At 39.5% G+C, this 21,910-nt stretch overlaps 1 protein-coding gene across 2 annotated transcripts; it reads right to left on the bottom strand.

Annotated features, from left to right (window-relative positions):
• Nucleotides 1-4,797: 4,797 nt before the first annotated feature.
• LOC145770390 (ubiquitin-like domain-containing CTD phosphatase 1) lies at nucleotides 4,798-20,430 on the bottom strand. 2 transcript variants are annotated; one of them, XM_082582027.1, is made up of 9 exons: nucleotides 20,343-20,430; nucleotides 15,307-15,476; nucleotides 14,608-14,705; nucleotides 13,842-13,930; nucleotides 13,182-13,396; nucleotides 7,969-8,105; nucleotides 7,611-7,727; nucleotides 6,547-6,674; nucleotides 4,798-6,217 (listed from the first exon to the last, which is right to left on the bottom strand). In XM_082582027.1, exons 1-9 carry the CDS (start codon nucleotides 20,384-20,386, stop codon nucleotides 6,211-6,213), a joined length of 1,005 nt encoding a protein of 334 aa, XP_082438153.1. In that variant the 5' UTR covers nucleotides 20,387-20,430; the 3' UTR covers nucleotides 4,798-6,210. The 2 variants fall into 2 exon arrangements, with proteins under 2 accessions (XP_082438153.1, XP_082438161.1); XM_082582035.1 differs by lacking the exon at nucleotides 20,343-20,430 and adding an exon at nucleotides 16,908-16,937.
• Nucleotides 20,431-21,910: the final 1,480 nt, after the last annotated feature.

Raw genomic sequence — 21,910 nt, 5'->3', positions numbered from 1 at the left:
AGGTTTAGGTCAAGTGGATGGGAAGGCAAGGAAGCCAATCTTCGTGTCCACCTTTAAAAGTGTCCTGCCAAAGACGCAGCTGCATGCTCTTGAGCGATGTCGAGCCGGCTCCCTCTCAATAGCCGTTTCAGGGCTCTCACCACTCGGCTATGCAGCCGACTCGCCGTTCAAAAGGTATTCGAGGTCGGAAGGACTAACTTATTGTTTATGTTCTGAAGTGTTTGATGTCTTTTGTTGATTTATTAATTGAAACAGTAGGCTAATTTACTTCTGCGGATTCGCTCTTGATTTTGGAATTCTTCCCCTATCCGATGGTATTTTGACGGTTTCAGCCAACCCCCTGTCCCCCGTTCTGTCGCATCATATGACATTTTGGTATACCCCTCCCCACTATTTAAAGGGTCAAACAAGTCTAATTTTAACCCAAGTAGAAAAAATTTGAACCAATTAACAGCCATTTTCATCAAATTTGAGCTTTCTGTGTAAGAACGTGTCAGCCGCTTAGTGGCTGACTGACACAATGTCTTGGCCCCCCCGCCCCCCAACAAACTTTCTAAATACGCCACTGGTTGACAATGTAATATTTTATTCGAATAAAAACCTACAATAAAACAGGTCGTCTTCAAAGCCACCACGTTATCTAAGACACTTTTCTGTCCTGCGATTCTGGAAGTTTTTTTTCCAGAACTTCTCTGAAGTCTTTAGTTAGCCTAGATGTGTGTTTCGTTCATGATGCAATTTCAGCTCAAGGAACTAACCTATCTCTGGGTATAGAGGTTATTCCCAGAGCCGTTGAGTGGATATTTTGGGCTCAGTAGCCTACCAATGAGATCCTCGGACCCAGGGCCCGATTAACCATGAGGCACACCAGGCACTGGCTTCAGGCCCCCTGGTTTTGGGGCCCCCAATTTTTTTACATTAGTACCGTAGGGATAGGTAGTGAAAGTTGTTGCGCCGGTATGTGCACAACTGCACAGTTGTTATTTTTGAGTGACGATTTCAAATTGTGTAACGTAATTGTGTAAATTGTGTAATTGCTAAATAGAACGACTCCGGACCGTCACCATTCGGACTTGAAATGCTAGGCTTCAGTTGAGCACTGCTGCTCTGCATCGAAAGCGATGTGCCAATGGGGGCCCCTAAACTTAGCTGTGCCTCGGGCCCCTGTGAGCCTTAATCAGGCCCTGCTCGGACCCCACATCAAGACACATCTAAGAAAAGCGCACTATTTCCAAACAATAGCCTGCACGGTGGTTTTTCAAGTTCCCGGACCTCTTGGAAAGGTTCCGGGCCCAAGTCCAAAAGTAGGCCACCACTTAGACCTCCCTGTTAGCCCTACTGGTTGTTTCAGCACAGCGAAGCTATTTTTCTGTCAACAATCTTCAGATGTTCAAACTAGGTTATCATGCGTTGGAACATTTTGTAATGCTGATGCCATGATTTTTTCAAGCATTTCAGTGACGTAGCCTAGAAAGGAAATTTTAAGGGAGCAAAATGCAACTGGTGAGGAGCAAATATCAAAATTTATTTGTTGAAATAAAGAACTTGTTTAAAAATGTAAGTAGGGCTACTAGAACGCAGCCAAACATTTGTACTGTAAAACGTTATTCAACATGCAGTAGCCTACAATATCATTAAAACTTCATAGTAGGCTAGGCTATTATTATTTAAAAGCCTATTTTTTTAAGAGGGCGATTGGTTGCTTTCCCAAACTGCTCTGAATAACAACGTTTCTCAGCGAAACTTAATGTTGTAGCTAGTCAAGAAGTGCAAATTTTGTTTGTATCAGCTGCTTGAAAAGAAATATTTTCATCAGAAAAAATGACCAAAATAAATAAAAAATGTCCGAATTTTTTCAAGTCATTTCGGACAAATGACCGAAAAGTCTCAGCGAAAAAAAAACAGTCCGTGGCTACCTTCCTGGTGCAGTGGTCGCCTTTTCTTTCTTTCACTGACCGCACCTTACGTGGTAGACTCCTTGTAAACGTGCTGATTGATGGTCTAGCCCAGGGGTGGGAAAACTACGGCCCGCGGGCCGCATGCGGCCCGCGAGACCATTTTACGCGGCCCGCCGGCACTTGCAGAAACTCCTACTCATCACTTATTGTTTTAATTAAACAGGTTACATGACAAAATATTATTCCCTTTACGAGTGTGTTTTTCTCTTCACTTTCAGTGCGTAAACACACACAAGCATTCAATGTGATTTTAGTACCAACATAGTTGATGAAGAGTGGAGGTTGGACTTTAGGTCTGCCATTGATATCATGGAAAAGTTGAACGAATTGAATGTAAAACTTCAGGGCAATAGTTTATTTGCACACGAGATGTACGTCCACGTTAAATCATTCTAAATGAAGCTGTCATTGTTCCTCAGACAAGCTGGTAACAACAGGTTTTGTCACTTTCATTTGCTGCAAGAAGCAAACATTTCTGGTGAACTTGCAGCAAAGTATAAAGTTCAGTTGGATACTTTGGCTATCGAATTCGGCAGAAGGTTCCAAGACTTAAAGAACCTGGAACCGCAGTTATGCTCAGCTCTCCATTCACTACAGAAGTTTATTCGGCTCGTGAGGATTTACACTTTACAGCTGGAACTGCTGGACTTGCAAGCAAATAATGACTTGAAAGAGAAGTTTAAGTCAGATTCACTGCCTGACTTTTACAAGTCATTGTCTGACAGATTTGTTTCCAAACTTAAAAAACTTTGCTGCTAAGTTTTTGACACTGTTTGGATCCACATACATATGCGAACAAGCATTTTCTTGTTTAAAAATAAACAAGTCGAAGAACAGGTCTTTTGTTTGTTTGTTTATCTTTATCCTGCATTGCGGGAAAGCGGACTTGAGCGCTATGCATCGGTGTACGCCTTCCGACATACACCTGACCCACGCTGCAGCCGACAGCAATGTCTGTTTCCGGTTGTCTACTCTACTTATGACTTAAATTTGGTACTACCCATTACTCGAAATCGATCACTAGGTAGAGGCAATTATCGTAAAGTTTCTTGCCCAGAGAAACAACAGCAAGTGCGGGTGGCTGGAGTCGAACATGCAGACTCTCGACTGCGAGCCCAACGCGCTAACCACTCAGCCACGGCTGCCGACATTCGGCAGAAGGTTCCATTCGGCAGAAGGTTGCTGACAGACACCAACTTGCATGGTGTTATGAGGATATCTACCAGCAAACTTGCTCCCAATTTGCAGAAGATTGTGAAAAACTGTGAACAATTGCACAAGTCTCATCTTTTGTGATGATGATTGCATAGCTTTAAACGTAACTAAGTGTGAAATAAAAAAAATTGTGTTTAATATGAATATGCGTTTATTTGCACACCGGGTAAATTTTCCTACTTTGTAATGAGAGTGTGCGGCCCGCCGGCTGCAACATTTTTTCAAATGTGGCCCTCAGTACAAAAAGTTTGCCCACCCCTGGTCTAGCCCTTTACTAGCACTCTGTATATGCAATGTCAGTTATGCACAGCGTCCGCCCGGTTAGCTTAGTTGGTAACCGCTTGACTCAAGACCAAGTGACGCTGGTTCGGTTCTCGGGGTGTACGCTTGAGCAACGTATTTCAGGATTGCTCTCTATTCAGCGGCACCTAGCGGATATTTCCCTGGTAAAAAGAACGGAAAAACTTTACTCTGCCAATCTCGGTAACCGGCCCTGCGTCAAAATCCTCTACAAGTAGGCTATGCGAAACCATAAGGAATAACCTATAAAGTTGTTAAGAGGCTTTGTCAGTTCGAAGATAAATATTCAAAACCAACACGTTCATTTGTTTTTATTTCTGATCATCACCTCGAAAACAATAGGTTTGGCTTACATAACAAAGGTCTCAGTGTGAAAATGTATATTCTACGTAGGCTACATATGATTGAATCTTTATCCTCGGACTGGGAAAGCTTCTTGCAGAGCTTAATCCTGGCAGTTTCGCATACTTGTAGAGGCTTTGAATCACTGACGCAGGCCCGGTCACAGAGAATGACAGAGTGAAGTTTCCGATTGTTGAAGTTTTGTTGCCGGGGAACTATTCCATCCATTAGATGCCGCTGAATGGAGCAGTCCTTAACGTGCGTTGCTCAAGCGCACACCCCAAGAGTCGAACTAGCGCCGTTTGATCTTGAAGCTTCTTCGTTCCAGAAGTGACGCGCTAACCAATCGAGCTATCGGGGCGGTTGATGTTTTATTGGATAATTAACTTAACTAAGATTATTTGACTACCTGATAAAAATCCTATCTAATTTAGCCAGCTGACTCCAAACTCCTTCGACATATTGTTGTTTTAGTAATACTTTTGAAGTTCATCAGAACAGATGTGAATTGATCAATTGTGAATCAGAACAATTGTGAACATCAAGGGAACAGATGTGAATTGATTTCGTTCAATAGTTCTAAAAAAAGGAAACTCATTTGATGTAATGATTACATGACGTTGATGGGAGGATGACAGGTGGCCGGATAATGATGACCAGTCGGAAGATATACCGGCCGATGATGATGATGTAGCACTGCTAGAGGATATCCAGCATGCGCAGTGGCTCTTGCTGCTACATGGTGATGATGAGCAAGTTCTGCCATGGAAGTTTCTGGATCGTTACAGAACGTAAAATGTACTTGAGGAAGAAACAAGTCAAGTTAAAGAACTTGGCACAGTCGCAACACTTTCAACAATTCCCGATCCTGAAAGTTGCGGCACTGTGTCAACGTGTCATGCTTATGCTACACACTCTACGATAATCTGAGTGTTTCTGCTGGAAATTGTCTAATAGACATATTGTCAATGTCTATGCCGAGCAAAATATTTCAAGTTGGTTCGTAGTTCTGCGCTCATGTAAGCTGGTTCACGTCACAGCTGTTTTTCATGATAAAATGAAACACCTGTGAGATCGAAACTTGATGTTCAAACATCACGTGGCACACAGACGATGTGGTAATATCTATTTTTTCAATCTTATTTCTAATTGAACACACAACAGAGTGATTGGACTGTGAAATCGATGTAGTCTAGTTTCAGCTTTTATGCGCGTTTCTCCAGCTAGTAAAACATGTCTCTTTTGTAATAGGGCTATGGCCGCAGTCGTTGATTGTAGGCCTAGGGCCTATGTAAAAAGATGGGTTTTGCAAGACCAGAGCGTATAAATTTAAAAAAAAGAATAATTTCTCGTACGGTATAGCTTACAATATAGCTGGAACAAGTTAACACATTTAGTGGAAATCTCCTCCGCGTTTAACACAGCAGTGACACACAAACAGCAAGCGGTAATCTAACATTTGCCTATCTCAAAAAACCAAACGAGGAACGGAGTTCAAATGACAATTTAAAAATTTCAAAAGTGAGTAAGTAAACAAGGCTCAGCAAAACAGAATTCTAGGACTGCCTTATAGTAACTAAGCTTGTGCACCATCACTTTATTTTTCAACACGATAACTTATAAATTTATGTCATAAAATAACATAAATGACTATGAGCAATAAAGTACTTCTGATGTCTCTTAAACCTCCGTTCTGGCTTCTCGATGTTAGAATGGCAGATTTAAATGTTATTAGGATCTATGGCAACCAAGCGAATAAAATCAGTAAATAAACAAGAGTTGCCTGCTTGTACTATATAGAGATCACTTTTACTTGAACATATCAATAACAAGATGAAACAGTGTTCGCCTACGATTCCCCAATTGTCTTCCAGGCAGCAAAATCCGTGAGGTTTACATGGATTCAACCCCTGCAGACGTTGAATCAATGCAAAAATAACGGATTTTGCTGCCTGGGCTGGTAGTTCTGTATCGGAATCATAAATTTCAAGCAGTCACATGACAATAGAGGAATACGGTGATTTGATCACTATTGTACAAATGGTTTTGGAATTTACAAGCCAATTTACTCCAGGGGCAATGGGGCATATCCATCCACAATTTGATCAATGTTCGGCCAAATCGTGAACTACGGGCCTCTAGTTCAGGTTTATCTATTGTTAGACAAAAGAGCAAAACTTTCAACTTTTTTACCGTTTGCCCACTTATCGTCATGCTTAGAAACTAATAAAGTAAAAACGACTTTACAAAATTTTTATTTTGCTACATTTATCAATCACACAAAGTCATAAAAATGAAACTAAAAATGGACAAGCAAATACAAAAATGACTGCCAACTGCTTTCCCTCATCTCATCGCTTTGACTCAGGCAAGGTCGCAAGCCCCAGACGATCGCTCAATATCTGAAACAACAAACACAGGCCTACAGTTTCTGCTCAAGAAAATGAAATATCTTCTGACAGGTGTCAAACCAACAACACTACTTGATATTAACATTTGCTTGAGTTTACGTACAAAGCGTCACAATTTACTATTGTCTTGCTTTCGACAATTTCACACTTAATGACGCTGCTAACTCGGTTCTTAACTCAACTGTTTCGTCACAAACCGTTTAACCTGGATCTCATTTCACTGGGGGGTTGAACAAAACATGGCTCGTTGCTGACACAACTTGCAAAAGCGCACTTCTATATTCTATAGAAATGTGGATTCAAATGAGACAAAAACTTACTTGGTCCAGTGCTTATGGTTGAGATTCGTAAAAGTATCAAGTTCGGCGATGTCGTGCAAATACTTGCTTAACCCTAATAATTCTTTGTCCGTATCTCGGTTTATGTGGGCGTTCTTGAACGGCTTAATCTGTAAGGAAGTTCACACCAGTCAGACGACGGCTGTTATTATGCATAGGCAATATACTGTAGTTGTCATTGCAGGTTCCTTTTCTATTCGTCATTGTATAGCGTGAAGGTGGATGATGTTCGAAATAATATCGGATCGACGGTAGTCGACGCTGCTCTGTCTTGGCAAGACACTTCATCGTGTGCTTGAAGGACTGAAGGTGAACAATGACACGAACATTGGCTTCCTAATCTTTACCTTCTCATAAATTTAATGAAAATCTTCAGCCGCCAAGCAATGGAAGACAAAAGGCTAAAAGCAAATGTAGGAACAATATCAAGTGTACATTTAATAAGGATATTGGTAATTACTGTACAGCAGGGAATCTTAAAGTTTGCCTTAAACTTCCAAGGGGCATTGAGACCAGATGTTGGGTGTATTCAACAGTGATAAGAAGCAACCAAACATCAGACCACTCACATTAAAATTATATCAGTTTGAGTATTATTAAAGGTATTGAATAGGTTTGGTATGTTCAGATAAAAAAACTACACTTACTTCAGATTCCTAACTTAAACTAGGACACTCCCTGCAAAAGATCAAAACTTTTCAAATTCTTGCGTCAGGATATTGTCGGATCTTGGTACAAAGTACAAGTGTGCAAATTTAAAAATGAAAGACAAACGTTTTAAGGAGATTTCTTGACCAGTTGCGTTAGGTTTTTTACAATTTTTTTGTCATTAAACTATGTCTAAAAGGGGTATCCAGATTGACAAAAAATTACTCAGGGCTATTAGGCGTTAAAACTAAGGACCACTGTTTACAGGATATCAAGTCCACGTTTACTCAAAAGCGAGCTAAACCAGCGAACAGGAATTGGTAGTATTAGTAAAACAAAAACCGATTTTTTTTATAATAAGAGCAAGCTACTGCTACATCATCTGGTAGGCTACTTACTTTCAAACCTGATTGCGGGTTCATTAAGAAGTTTCTCCTCAAGTCGTCGAACATTATAGTGTTTTCCGCCGAGTAAAGATCTGGATATTTTCCCCATATGACCTTCAACGGTTTGGTCTGCACCACAATACAATCGTAAACAGCAGGGACTTAATAGTAATTTAATTTAAAATCAACTGTAAATGAATTTTATTAACGATTTAAAAGCATTGATAGGTTTCATATCATAGCCCACCGCTTGTCATCATGAATTGTGTTTATCATCATCATCGCTTATACAACTTCAATTTAAAATTAACCTTATCTACGCGTACAAACCATGTTTCTATTACAAAACTTTGTTTTAAAAAAATCTCACGTCTACTAAGCCATAGGTGGGGGCGTGAACAGTTATCATCGCACCATGATCCATGAAAAATGCAATTTTGTAATTGGGATTCGTTGTGACGCCAAGTTCCTTCATTTTAACTTCAATCCACTTCATACTGGTTGCAGCTGGAATATTCAAGAAAACAATCGTTAAATCAATGACGTCCTCATAACTTTACGATTGCCTTCAACGCTCTATTGAAATGAATACGAAAAAATAACAGCAACTAACCCGGCCTCAGTGGCACTTTGATAGCCTTGTGTGAGCTCAGACGTAATGCTTAAGAAGTTACCAAATCTGTGAAAAGGCATTATAGTCAAGTGGGGTAAAAAAAAAATTTTTTCAGAAAGGTTGTCCTAGATTTTTTAGCTTATCAAGTATGACCACTAAAGTTGGTCACAATATACAGATCATGAATGTCTATCATCCCCCGATGAATTTTTTTAAATCCATTAACTGGTTTGAAAATTATGCACAAAATACCTGAATTTTTTTTTACCCCAGGTTTGGGGTAAAAAAAAACACCTGATATTAATAGCTTCTTCTTCTTTATTATTATAATATTGATTTCATATGTTTTGCTATTGACTTCATATGTAGTGTAAATGATTCTCCACCAGAGGAAAGAAGCTTTGTGTAACTCATATATCAAGGACTGTGAGAGATGCTGAGCCCATAGTTGAAACTGACCGGATGGGTCATGATGATGATGTAAACGATTTTGCCCACAATTTTTGTATGCACTTTTTATAAAAATACACATTGTGAAATCGCAAAGTCTCATTTCTGTAATAAAAACAGCAGCAAGACAAAAAATTGTGTCTAGTATACTTATGCACGCCATCCTTAATTTTATCTGCAGCTCTAGTTTGAACATGCGAGTGGGCGATTAAATTTCCCGGATCGTGAATCCTAAAAAATCAACCAGCAGTTTGTGAATAAACATACAACTAAAAAACAACAGACAGGAAATAAAACAACAGTTTGTGTGTGTATGATTGTATGTGTGTTGTGCACTATCGATCGATGGATCACTCTGTACTCTCAATCTGGGGAGCAAGTCTTTTAGGCGCTGACAGTTAGGCGCTGGTCTAATAGGCGCGCACACTGTGGCGTCTGGATATTTAGGTGCTGAGCACTGTGGCGCCCGGTCATTTAGGTGCTATTCCTAGTAAAGTCTGTAGATTGTATTAGCTTGGCAGCTTGCCAGAAAATTATATCATGGCTTCAGTGAGTGAAGCTGCTAAAACCGGCAATGTTTTTCACACAAAATGTTACATTGAACAGAAAAATATATTGTTGTTTTATTGATTTATTATTGTTTTATTTGTTGTTAGTCCAGGTTTGCTTTGGTGAAAGCTTTATCAATAAATTATTATTGAAGCTTCCGAACATTATTGAGTTCATTTTTAGTTAACTCTTTCGCGACCACGGACGTATACACACGTCTTGGGATTTTTGCCATGATGACCAAGGAAGTATCCCTACGTCCAAGGTTAAAAGGTAGCCTATTTCAAGCAAAAAAGATGTAAATGATGGTAGATCCATACTCTTTGCCTGTCCTTTTTTGGCTAATTAAAAAAAAAATATTTTGGCGGTGCAGTTATCAGATGAGGACTTCTTAAAGATGGGGACACAGTGGATTTTTTTTCTTTCACTCATTGAAATTGGCAGTCAAAACTGGCTAGGCAACCCCTTACTTTGGAATTTCTTGATCAAAAAGACTGTAGGCTAAATTACGTAAACTTTTTGCTTAAAATTTTCCAAATTTCTCCATTATCATTCTGCTGTACTTCCTAAAGCATTGCGCGCAGAAACGAAGTAAATTTTTTCTCATGTGCAGAATTGTTTTGGCATTCGATTAAACTACATATATATATTTTCATATTATTGTATCATGCTTGGGTAGTAAAAATTATAATGAAGTACACTTTTCTGCCAATTTTTAATTTTTTAAAAAATTAGAAAAAATACCTTTTGGAAAGTTGCTAGTTGTACATAGAATGTTTTAAATTTTATTGCAAAGCTTTGCATCTTCGGATAGCTGAAGATGTATGCTTTCATTTGATGTCAAGATTGTGCGTCTACGTCGATCACATGACATGTTTTTACCGCGTAAATACAACAGATTTGTGTGAAAAATGTCTGGTAATTTAGATTAAATATAAATTACTTCTGTTCGGGATGGATTGGCCATGTGACGAGAACGCGTAAGACGCTCTACTACTGTTCACATGAATACATTTCTACCGGGCATATAGGCTACACCTTGGCTACAAGTTGCAAGCATAATGGTGAGACTTCGCTCGTTATTAAACCTAGTCCGGGTTTTGACGGAAAACTAAGTTACTCTTCACTCAAGCCTACCGCCCGCTTGAGTACAGCCTACGGTACATTTTTTACTGATGTTTAGTTATTATTTGACCTAACTAAAAGTGAACTCAATCTCATACATTTTCGGAAACTTGAATAATTTATTGATAAAGCTTTCGCCGGCGCAAACCTGGACTAACAACAAATAAATGCTGAACACGCGCATTAAAAAAAACAACATATTTTTCTGTTCAATATAACATTTTATGTGAAAATCATTGCCGGTTTAAGCAGCTTCACTCACGGAAGCCATAACATATTTTTCTGTTCAATATAACATTTTGTGTGAAAAGCATTTCCGGTTCAAGCAGCTTCACCCATATATTTTTCTGTGTAATATAACATTTTGTGTGAAAAGGCATTGCCATTTTAGGCAACTTCACTCACTGAAGCCATGACCAACAACGCACACGCATTAACAAAACAATATATTTTCCTGTTCAATATAATATTTTGTGTGAAAAGCATTGCCCTACGCCCCTACCTGCCAAGCTGATACAATCTACAGACTTTACTAGGAATAGCACCTAAATGAACGGGCGCCACAGTGCTCCGCACCTAAATATCCAGACGCCACAGTGTGCGCGCCTATTAGACCAGCGCCTAACTGTCAGCGCCTAAAAGACGTGGACCCTCAATCTGCGCTATTGATCAACTAACCCGCAACACTAACCTTAACCTCGGACCCCCAATTCCAACAAACATCAATTGATTGTGCATAACACATGCATACATTGGCACTGATGCATCTAGTAGAAGTTTGTTTTTGTATTTTTTGGTGATATACTGCTTGGCAGTTGACATAACACCAATACAAAGTCAAAACATTCCATAGAATGCACTGTTTTTTTTATTCCAAATCAACGAATTTTATTGGGGTAAAAAAACACCTCAATAATAATTTACACAAACATTTGGAGGCCCCAGTGTTTGTTGCATCTAGTAGCCTCACAATATAACATTAAAACATTCATACTACCTATCACTAAAATTTAGCAAAAACCATTAATACACTCCTCCTAGCCTTTTTTGCACCCTTCGCTGGCCGTATTTACTCTATTTAACATATCTCTTTTTTGTCAAATCCAATCTTTTTCTTCTACCCCTCAAAGTAATCACCAGAGAACACGTAAACAGACACTAAAAAGTTGAGTGAATATCTACTCATGTTAGATGTGAGATGATAAGTGTTTTTTTTTACCCCAATAACCCCACTATTTTTTTACCTCACTTGACTATACATGTTAAGAGCAATAAAATTAATTTAAACCAACAGGCAACACCATATAACTCCCACATGGTTTGGGAAAGAAATTTTGCTATGCTTTCCGGATAAAAAAAATCGGGTTGTTTTGAAGAGTTGCTGTTAATTCACATGCAATCAGTTAAACACAATGAAGCTTCCCAATGAATGACTGAAGAGCTATCTCGGGAAACCCTGGATTTAGCTGCACTTAGCTGCAATTGGAAAGTAGCGGAAGTCGAACTTCCGGTACTTTCCAATTTACAGTGGAAAAAATGAATAGTTTTTAGAAGTTTTTAATGGAAACATCTCGGAGCATAAAAATAAAATTTCAACAAGAACTTGTTTTCAATAACAACGTTGAAGTAGCAATGCAAAACCAATGTGGTGCTGAAAGGCAATATCACTTGTTTTCAAGGTCATTTTTACTTTACAAGGTATTTATACTTGAATATAGCTTTCCAGTGTCAGTTAATACTTTTGGGTCCACGTCTTTTAGGCGCAGACAGTTAGGCGCCGGTCAAATAGGCGCGCACACTGTGGCGTCTGGATATTTAGGTGCGGAGCACTGTGGCGCCCGTTTATTTAGGTGCCATTCCTAGTAAAGTCTGCAGATTGTATCAGCTTGACAGGTAGGGCAATGCTTTTCACAAAAAATGTTATATTGAACAGAAAAATATGTTGTTTTGTTAATGCGCGTGTGGAGATGAGGTGCGAGACAACGCTCTACTACTTTTGATATTAACGCATCTCCACAGGACATTTGCTATGCATCCTGAATTCCTGAACACAGGTTGCAGCCAGATGGAACCTTACTTAATCTGTTATCTTTCGCAATTACTGCTACTCGGGATAGATTGGTCGTGCGGCGAGTTCGTATGAGACAACGCTCTACAACATGAATACATTTCTATCGGGCATATGAACCCTATAGCTACAAGTTGCAAGCATAATGGTGCGACTTTGCTCGTTATTACACCTAGTCGGGGTTTTGACGAAAAACTAAGTTACTTTTCACTCAAGCCTACCACCCGCTTGAATATAGGCTACGGTATATTTTTGACTGATGCTTAGTGTAGTTATTATTTGACTCACTAAAAGTGAACTCAGTCATGTTCGGAAACTTGAATAATTTATTGATAAAGCTTTCGCCTACGCAAACCTGGACTAACAACAAATAAATGCCGAACACACGCATTCAAATACAGTATATTTTTCTGTTCAATGTAACATTTTGTGTGAAAAGAATTATCCTACCTGCCACGCTGATACAATCTGCAGACTTTATTAGAAATAGCACCTAAATGAACGGGCGCCACAGTGCTCCGCACCTAAATATCCAGACGCCACAGTGTGCGTGCCTATTTGACCGGCGCCTAACTGTCTGCGCCTAAAAGACTTGCTCCCATACTTTTTGTCCGAGAAGCGGGAGCGTGTTACTTTTCATCAACCGGTCGTTGTGGTAGAACCGCTCTTTCAGCATACCGGCATTGTAGCGGTAGCGCACTACTTTCAAAGTAGCGGATGCCCACCGCTGTGAATGTGTAATGAAATAATTTCCATACAATCCATACTTAGCACTTACACCAAATAACTATATCATAATTGATATAAGCACTGGCAAGAAATTCATGTAAAAATGGTCTCATTAGTTCAGAAGCCTTTTCTGCGTTTGACCGATGGTCGAACAAAGTGTAGTCTACATCTAGCACCAATAATTTCTTTCCTGGACGAGGTTCATTCAATTCCTTAACTTTATAGATTTCAATTCGTTTCTCAATTTTGGCTAAATGTTCCTCTCTGTAATATAAATTATAATAAGTTTAAACTTTTGTTATAAACTTGCCATTGTGGTAGTTAAGAGCGTATTCAACATTCACATTAAAAAGAAGTTCAGAAAATGCGAATTGCATGACTAATTAATTGGATACATACTATCAGATCGGGGGATATTGTGCTAAAATGTTGCTATATATATGTTTAATCCTGACAATGTTGCATAGCAATTACTCAAGAGTCAAGATGAATAAAGGCATAGAGCTCTATATCAAGTAGTATATTTTTCTTATAAAACAGAAAAGTGTGTATTTCAACTTAACACAGTAGGAAGATGCGGTAATTTAAAATAGTAGTTTACTGTGGTAATCATTTTTTATAAAAATAAAATTTCTATGACTCTACGACTACATGTGACTAATTTCAAAAACAATGACAGCCATATTGAAGAAGCAACCTGCTTAAATACCTATTTTCCAACTTTATTTCAACATCATCAGCAATATCAAAATCGTTAATAACTTCTCCAACATCCGCTGGGGGTTCTAAAACTTGTTCCTGTAGTAAACAATAATTTTCAAGATGAAAGCTACACACTACTACACAAGAGAGTGGACCATACTCATCATATAGAAACATATCCCAGTATCACTTGATTTTATGTTCTTAACAATTCCAGAGTGAGTACTGAGTAAGCAAGCTTCACAGGACAGATGTATATATAGAGATAGTGAGATTGCAATTGCGGTATCTAACTGTCTCACCGTTTGTTGAATTCCAAAATACACCAAACACTGTAACTTTGAAATCTGAGGTAAAGAGAATTTATTTTCCTGTACAGTTGAACTAGCTTAAGTGCCAATACATACATGATCAATGCAAATGTCTAATTGTCTATGTTAATTCACAGAGGTAGTGATAATAATATTAATAGATGAGATGTTAACATCAGTACTGATTCGTTCTCTGCAAACATTCTCATATATACTGTAATACTAATAATAATATACTATAATTTTCAGATTTCCAACAATGAGTTACAATTTTTTTAGAGTAAGCTAACTAAAATATAACTTATCAATGCGCTTTTAAGATCACCAAATGGTAAGGTTACCATGCACTAAAGAAAATATTAACAATCTGTTCTTGTAAGCACTAGCAGATAGTATTTGCATTAAAATTGTTAACGACTACAAGGCTTGCCAAAAAATACAATTAAAAAAAAGTGTTCTCACCAACTCTTTTTCTGTTGTCCCCATAACCATAATTTTCATGTTGGGTTTTAAATTGGAATCAGTCAAAAGGAAACTGTCATCTGTCCCTTGTGCTTGACCTAAATAAATCATTAGCATGCTCAATTTGCTAGCTTTACTTCATTAACTTCTCATCTCATTTACCAATTGCAACTTACACAATGTTACAAACAACCACAGTGCTAAAAAAAGTAGTTAGTAGCATCATAGCTGGTTAAACCACCTTCATACTCAATAAGTTACTGAGGACATCTGTTAAAAACAACAAAAATAAACAGCATAGGTTCTTAAAATTGAGGTGAAGAAGTTAATCAGTGTTCGTGTTGTGCGTGCTTTTCTGTTGATAGTTTTTGAGATCGTTTGTAACTTCTAGATAATTACTGTACCTGCAAAGTATCCAACTTTTTACTTCATAAACATAAATGTTACAATTGCTCAGAAAGCGTTTAAACAGTAGCATGTTAGGATCTCTGCCTTCTTTCAAGCGGCAAGAAAAATAAAAAAATATCACACCATTTACGTCAGAAGCTCAGCAAAGCAAACAAACATATTTTCTTACTGGTTAGTTGTTAGAATATAATATTGTAAACAGAGTAGCGTACTGCCGTACCAGCAGTCTTGTCCTTGTAAATGACCATAAAAAATCAATAAAAGACATGTGTTAAAAGTAGCATACCGTACCTTTAAATTTCAAGTTGAGTAGCTTTTGACGATGCGGCTGCACATTGATCTTGTCCGTGATTAACAATTTCAAATCTTTTAATGTTGATGATGGGTCTACATTTTCAATTGTATATGATTTTCCACTCCACTTGATCATGATGTTATATAAAGAAGTCATTTTGCTAGTGCTGGAAAGAATTTCAGAATATTTTATTGCTCTATAACCCTGTGCAAGCTAACACATTGGATCTGCAATTTAGCAACATTAAAAACGTTTCAAATAAATTTTCACATTTTTGGGCACTATTTTGAATAACATTTATATAATAAAGTTTTTCATGATACAAAGTCAACACAATTACCGTAGCATACCTATTAAATTTTCCTGAAAAATGATAAATCAGTACACTGTACTATGAAATCAGTACATTTAACAATATTATCCATTAGGTAAATCCAATAAAACATGAAGACCCTATTGTGGTCCGGAATGGCCCGTTTCGGTGAGTCCGATCCCTATTCAGTAATTTTTTCAATTTTTTTTTTAATTATTGGGTACCGTAGCCTAATTATCATTGCCATTTTAGGGTTAGGAGATAGAGGTTAGGAACTCACCGAATCGGACTCACCGAATAGTAGCAGATCCTTGTGGTCAGACTTTAACTCACAATATTAGACAAAGTTGTGCTGTTTTACGGTAACCTATCTAAAATTAGAGTATAAGCATTCATACTTTCTTCCAGCAAAAGTTGTATTCATACTTTCCAAGATCTATGAAAGCACTAGATTTAATGTACCGGTACCATATGTGAGTTCAAAACCAATTACAGCATTATGATAGTTGAGATCAAACATTCACTGTTTATGCATTGATATCTAAAAGTTAACTCTTTCGTGCCCAGCATCATTTTAAACTGATTTGCAGTTTAATGCGAAACGCCCAGCATCATTTTAAAATGATTTGAGGTTTAACGCAAAACGCCCAGCATCATTTTAAAATGATGCTATTTGATATGTGATATAAAACTTTGTGTTTGTAGCAGAATATCTATAAATTTACTGGTCCCTTGCAAAATGCTTATTTTATTGATATTCTCGTGTTTTTTTAAAAAAAAAAAATTGCTCAAATTTGACAAAGTGTGGTTACTTTAGCCGACAGTTAAAAAAAAAGTATGTACTAAAGGAACAAGGCATGTTTGATTTTTTCTGGACACTTCATATCATTAGGAAGTCCACTGAAGAAAAAAAATCTTTTTAGGTTCTACAGAAAAGGTGGGAGTATTTTTTTTGTAAAATGCTTTATTTTCACAAAATTTTTAACAAAAAAAAAAGTTAAAAAAGTATATACACATTTTGAAAATACTGCATCTTCAAAGTTCAAATATGTTGTATTAGGAAAGTAGCTTCTAACATTTATAGTCAGAACTTAAAATTATCTTTCCTATAAAATATTCCATTCCAAAATACACAATCGGTGTCACGCGTGTCAACTCGTTAAAGTTAGAGAAAAAATAGCAAAAATGCCTGGGTTTTGCGGTCAAACCGTGCAAAATCGCTGGGCGCGAAAGAGATTAAGTTGCCTTAATCAACTAAACATGCTTTGCATAAATGAAATTTACCTTTTAAACAAAAACTATCGCACGCAAATTCTGAAACTAGAAAAAAAGTTTAAATGTTATCACTATCAGTCAATTGGGACTCATGTTGTCAACCTCCTCGTGGTGAGTCCCGGTAACTGCACAAAACAGGCTAATGACAACAAACAGAGACACATCAGAGCGTCTCTGGGGTGGTAAAAGGATAAACCCTCGGCCCCAGAGTTTGAAGAAAGCAGCCAGAAGTCCCAACATCCTACAGCTTAACGTTGAAGGCCTTACGACTGCTAAAATCGACGTCGTACAAAGAATAGCTCAACGACAAAAGGCCCTTATCATCATCCTCCAGGAGACCCACTGCCACAGCGCAGATAGGCTAGTGATCCCAAATTACTCACTAGCTGGGTCAATCCTAAGCAGGACACACGGCTTAGCCACATTTGTCCACGAGAAGCTGAACTGGAGACTGGTTGAACAATCCCCTTCAGACTCAGAGATTGAATGGCTAAGTGTGGACGTCAACGGCTACAAAATCGTAAACATCTACAAGCCACCTCCCTCGCCATTCACTCCGACGGCTATCCCAGTGTACCCCCACCCCTGCCTCCATGCTGGCGATTTTAATTGCCAGCACGTCGACTGGGGATACCGCATCACCAGCCCTTCTGGTGCATGTCTGGCTAACTGGGCATCAAATAACAACTATGCCCCACTGTACAACCCCAAAGACAAAGCCAGCTTTACATCCGGGCGATGGGGCACTGGAACAAACCCAGACATGGCCTTTGCTAGCACTGGCAACAACAATCAGCTTCCGGACAGACGTGTGCTACAGAAGTTCCCTCGGTCCCAACACCGACCTTCTCTCATTACCGCAATACCGCTCAAGACACCAATTCCGAGTGAACCAGTCAAGCGGTGGAACTTCCGTAAAGCCGACTGGAATCGCTTTAGCCTCCTTACCAGCAAGTTCACAAATGAGTTACCTCCACCTAACTGTCACAATGTGGACGAGGCCTACCAGGACTTTTGCAACACCATCTTAACATGTGCCAAACAAGCCATCCCGCGAGGTCGTAAAAGTAACTACACTCCATGCTGGGATGCAGAGTGCGAGCGCCTCTACCAATCTTTTGTTAGCTCTTCAGATGGTCAAACAACACCCTCAGCCGCCAATGCTCTTCTGGAAAGACTCGATGCAAAAAGAAAAGAACGCTGGACAGAGACTATCCAATCTATCGATCTCTCACACTCAAGCCGTACAGCGTGGAGCACACTCAATAACCTTACAGGACGATCAAGACAATCACCCCGACAATGTCCCATTCCTGCTAATAAGATCGCATTGCAGGTAATAAAAAATGGGATATATAAGCCGTGTGATCGTACCTCCGATCGGTTTGTTACCAAAGAAGTGAAAAAGCTATGGAAGATCAACACACCGACCAGGAGAGCATTTCTAGCTCCTTCTCACGGAGCGAATTTAATGCTGCCCTCAAGCACCTAAAACCTGGTAAGGCCCCTGGTCCAGATAGGATATGTCCAGACCTTATCATGCACGCTGGTTATGTTCTAAAGTTGTGGTTATGCGATTTCCTGTCGTCCTGCCTGCGCCGCCTCAAGATTCCTAAAGTATGGAGAAGATCTCTGGTCGTCGCGATCCCTAAGCCAAACAAACCACTAGACGATGCAAAGAGCTATCGCCCCATCTCCTTGCTCTGCATCCCTTTCAAGATCCTTGAGAGACTGATCTATGCTCGTGTAGAACCAATAATTGACCCACTGCTTCCCAAAGAACAAGCTGGATTCCGACACGGGAGGTCAACTGTAGACCAAGTCACACTACTAACTCAGGATATTGAGGAGAATTTCTCGGCAAAAAAGAAAGCGGGGGCTGTCTTTATCGACCTAACAGCAGCCTATGACACTGTTTGGCATCGTGGCCTAGTCTACAAACTACTCCGCCTACTCCCTGACAGGCACATGGTCAAAATGATCATGGAACTCATCCACAACAGGAGTTTTACCCTTACCACCGGAAGCGGAAAACCAAGTAGACTGCGGCGACTCAAAAACGAAGTCCCACAGGGATCAGTCTTGGCTCCCCTCCTTTTCAATGTCTATATGCATTATGCATGACCTACCATCAACAACATCTGACAAATATGCATATGCTGATGACTTGGCCATCTTGCACTCTGCGAAAGACTGGCAATCATTAGAAATGACGTTGAGCCAAGACATGACGACCATATCTGGATACCTTCACCAATGGAAACTGAAGCTCAGCGAAAGTAAAACTGTGACGGCAGCCTTCCATCTCAACAACAGGGAGGCAAAACGTGACCTGAAAGTGACCGTTAACGGCGAAATTTTGCCGCCCTGCCCAGAACCTACATACCTTGGGGTTACACTTGACAGGTCACTCACATACCGTTACCATTTACAGTCACTACGCAAAAAGCTGACATCTCGCGTCACCCTGCTGAGACGTTTGGCAGGCACAACTTGGGGTGCAGGTGCTGACACCTTGCGCACTGCAACCCTGGCGTTGGTCCACTCCACTGCTGAATAGCCTACTGCGCCCCTGCCTGGTGCCGCAGTGCCCACACCCGTCTCATCGACAGCCCAATCAATGACGCATTGCGAACTGTAACTGGATGCCTGCGCCCAACTCCAACAGAGTATTTACCAATCCTCACAGGCATCCAACCTGCTGAGCTTCGCCGAAAGGGAGCCCTTATACACCTGGCTCACCGGGCGGGGGATCCTAACCACTTGCTTCATGCAAAACTCAACATCCCACCTCAGGAATCTCCCCGGCAATTAAAGTCAAGACACCTCTTTGTGCCAGCTGCTGTTGAATTACTACATCCATTCAGCGATCATGCCATCAGCGCAGCACACTTCATGGAAGACAATTGGAATGCAGCGTGGTGTGCCACCGACACGAAACTACATCGTTTTATACCTCACCCGGTGGCGCGTCCCCCTGGTATGGACCTGCCTCGGCCGACTTGGGTCAAGCTCAACAGAATCCGAACCGGAGTCGGTCGCTTCCATTCCAACATGCACAAGTGGGGTTTGGCTCCCTCACCGGCCTGCGAATGCGGCGCGGAGGAACAAACTGCTGACCATGTCGTTCTCGAATGTTCGATCTATAAGGCACCAAATGGAACGCATGGTATAGCAACGCTGGACGAAGCTACACTCACCTGGCTCTCCATCACCTGCCCTGAAATTTGATTTGATCTAGTCTCAAACGAAAGAAGAAGATCAGTCAACACGAAGCTTAAACAATGGCAGAGCAGGGAAAGAGTGAACAGTGAGAGTCATGAAGAATCAAATTGTATCATATATGCACCACTTCACACTTTTCAATCAGCATGAAACCAATTTAAATAGCCAGACAAGTACTTACAATAGTTTTGTATATATAAATAGTAGGGAAAGAGATACCTTAATGACGATTCATTACATGAGGCCTTTGATTGATAAACCATAACCGCCAATTTCTATACCGAGGCCTTGCTAACATGTACCGGTAATAATCAGTGATGTACGCGCATACAAAAAATATTGACGCCGTCAGCGCAAACGCAAACGTTCGAAAAACTATACGCCGCATGCGTCAACGCAACTTGTAAAAAAAGTAGGCGGCGTCAGCGTTAGCGCATACTCTAGCGCAAACTCATTTTGTTTGCTAGGTGCCAAACATTCACACGGTATAAACCACTCGGAACAACACACTTTTCAAGCCACTTTGCGATTTCTCGTTACAAGAAATTATCTTTTTGCCGGAAGGCACATCTGGCATTAAAAATATAAGTTTTTGCCTTTCGAAGAAGAGAGCTTAAACTACTTTTCCATGTAGGGCCATGGATTTGTATTATCATGCTCCATTTCACTTGGGTCTTGGAGATTAGTATTACCGTAAGTTATTCCCTGAATACAATAGTGTAGTGTAAGAAACTGTAGCATGATATGCCTATCAAGAAAATTCTAGTATTATACGGTACTAACTGTCGCTCCTAGTAATATACTAACTGTCGCTCCCTAAAAATCCATTATAAAAAACACTATTTTTAAAATGATTCCGTTTGAATAAGACTAATGTTGCTTTTAATGCCATAATTCTCTCAGTAAGCTCTATGCTTTTTTCTGATAAGATTTTTAAAAAGTGGGTTAATGGAAGACAAAACTGCCAGACACAAGCAAGGTTAGATTCTGAACTGCAAAACTCTTTGTTATTAGCATTTAGGGATAGTTAGCATTACTAGTGTTATTAGCAGTAGGCTACTCAAAAGCCTCTCACAATTGGTCCCTGGATGCATGTTTTGCTAAACTGCTCATCAAGTTACAAAACATATATATATAATTACATACTTACGCAACAGAATGTATAAATTGTCAAGTAAAAATTACCTTAGCTTGATAGCCTACTGTATGTAGGCCTACACATTACTACGCTACATAGCCTACAACAAGAATAACCGGCAAAGGCAAAGTAATATACTACATACGGTATGACATACAGAGTACAACATCATGCAAGCAATCACGGTCGGAGACCAAATATTTGAGTTTGTTTAGATACATAGGCTGCACTGCTCATTGCCTGAGAAGTTTCTGATTTGCCCCAAAATGCAAGACTTAACTAATATAAATTAAAGTGCTCACAATTGCTTACAAACACCTTCAACACTGCTTGACTAAAAAAACTTCACACTACGAAGCCAGGTCATTGTTTACATTTTACATGGAGCGACATTATCAACCTACCTACTTGCTTGCTTACATTACATTCCTGTTCTGACCCGTAATTTACTAAGTAATTTCTCAGTAGGCCTAAGTTGTTTTAACTAATTCTTTCTTTTTTTCTGCATGACTTCAGTCTCCACGTGGGACTCTAGCGTCAAAGGCAGTAGTGCGATATACAAACAAACTCCAGCTGACTGAACAATAGATGACACTGTGACACAACACTAGAACAATGGGCAATTGCAAGACGTCAACATTTCGCAGTT

Source organism: Aplidium turbinatum, chromosome 1, assembly GCF_918807975.1.
Source record: "Aplidium turbinatum chromosome 1, kaAplTurb1.1, whole genome shotgun sequence".
Lineage (NCBI taxonomy): Eukaryota > Metazoa > Chordata > Ascidiacea > Aplousobranchia > Polyclinidae > Aplidium > Aplidium turbinatum.
The sequence above is the reverse complement of the archived record's forward strand: the minus strand, read 5'-3'. Positions and strand labels throughout refer to the sequence as shown.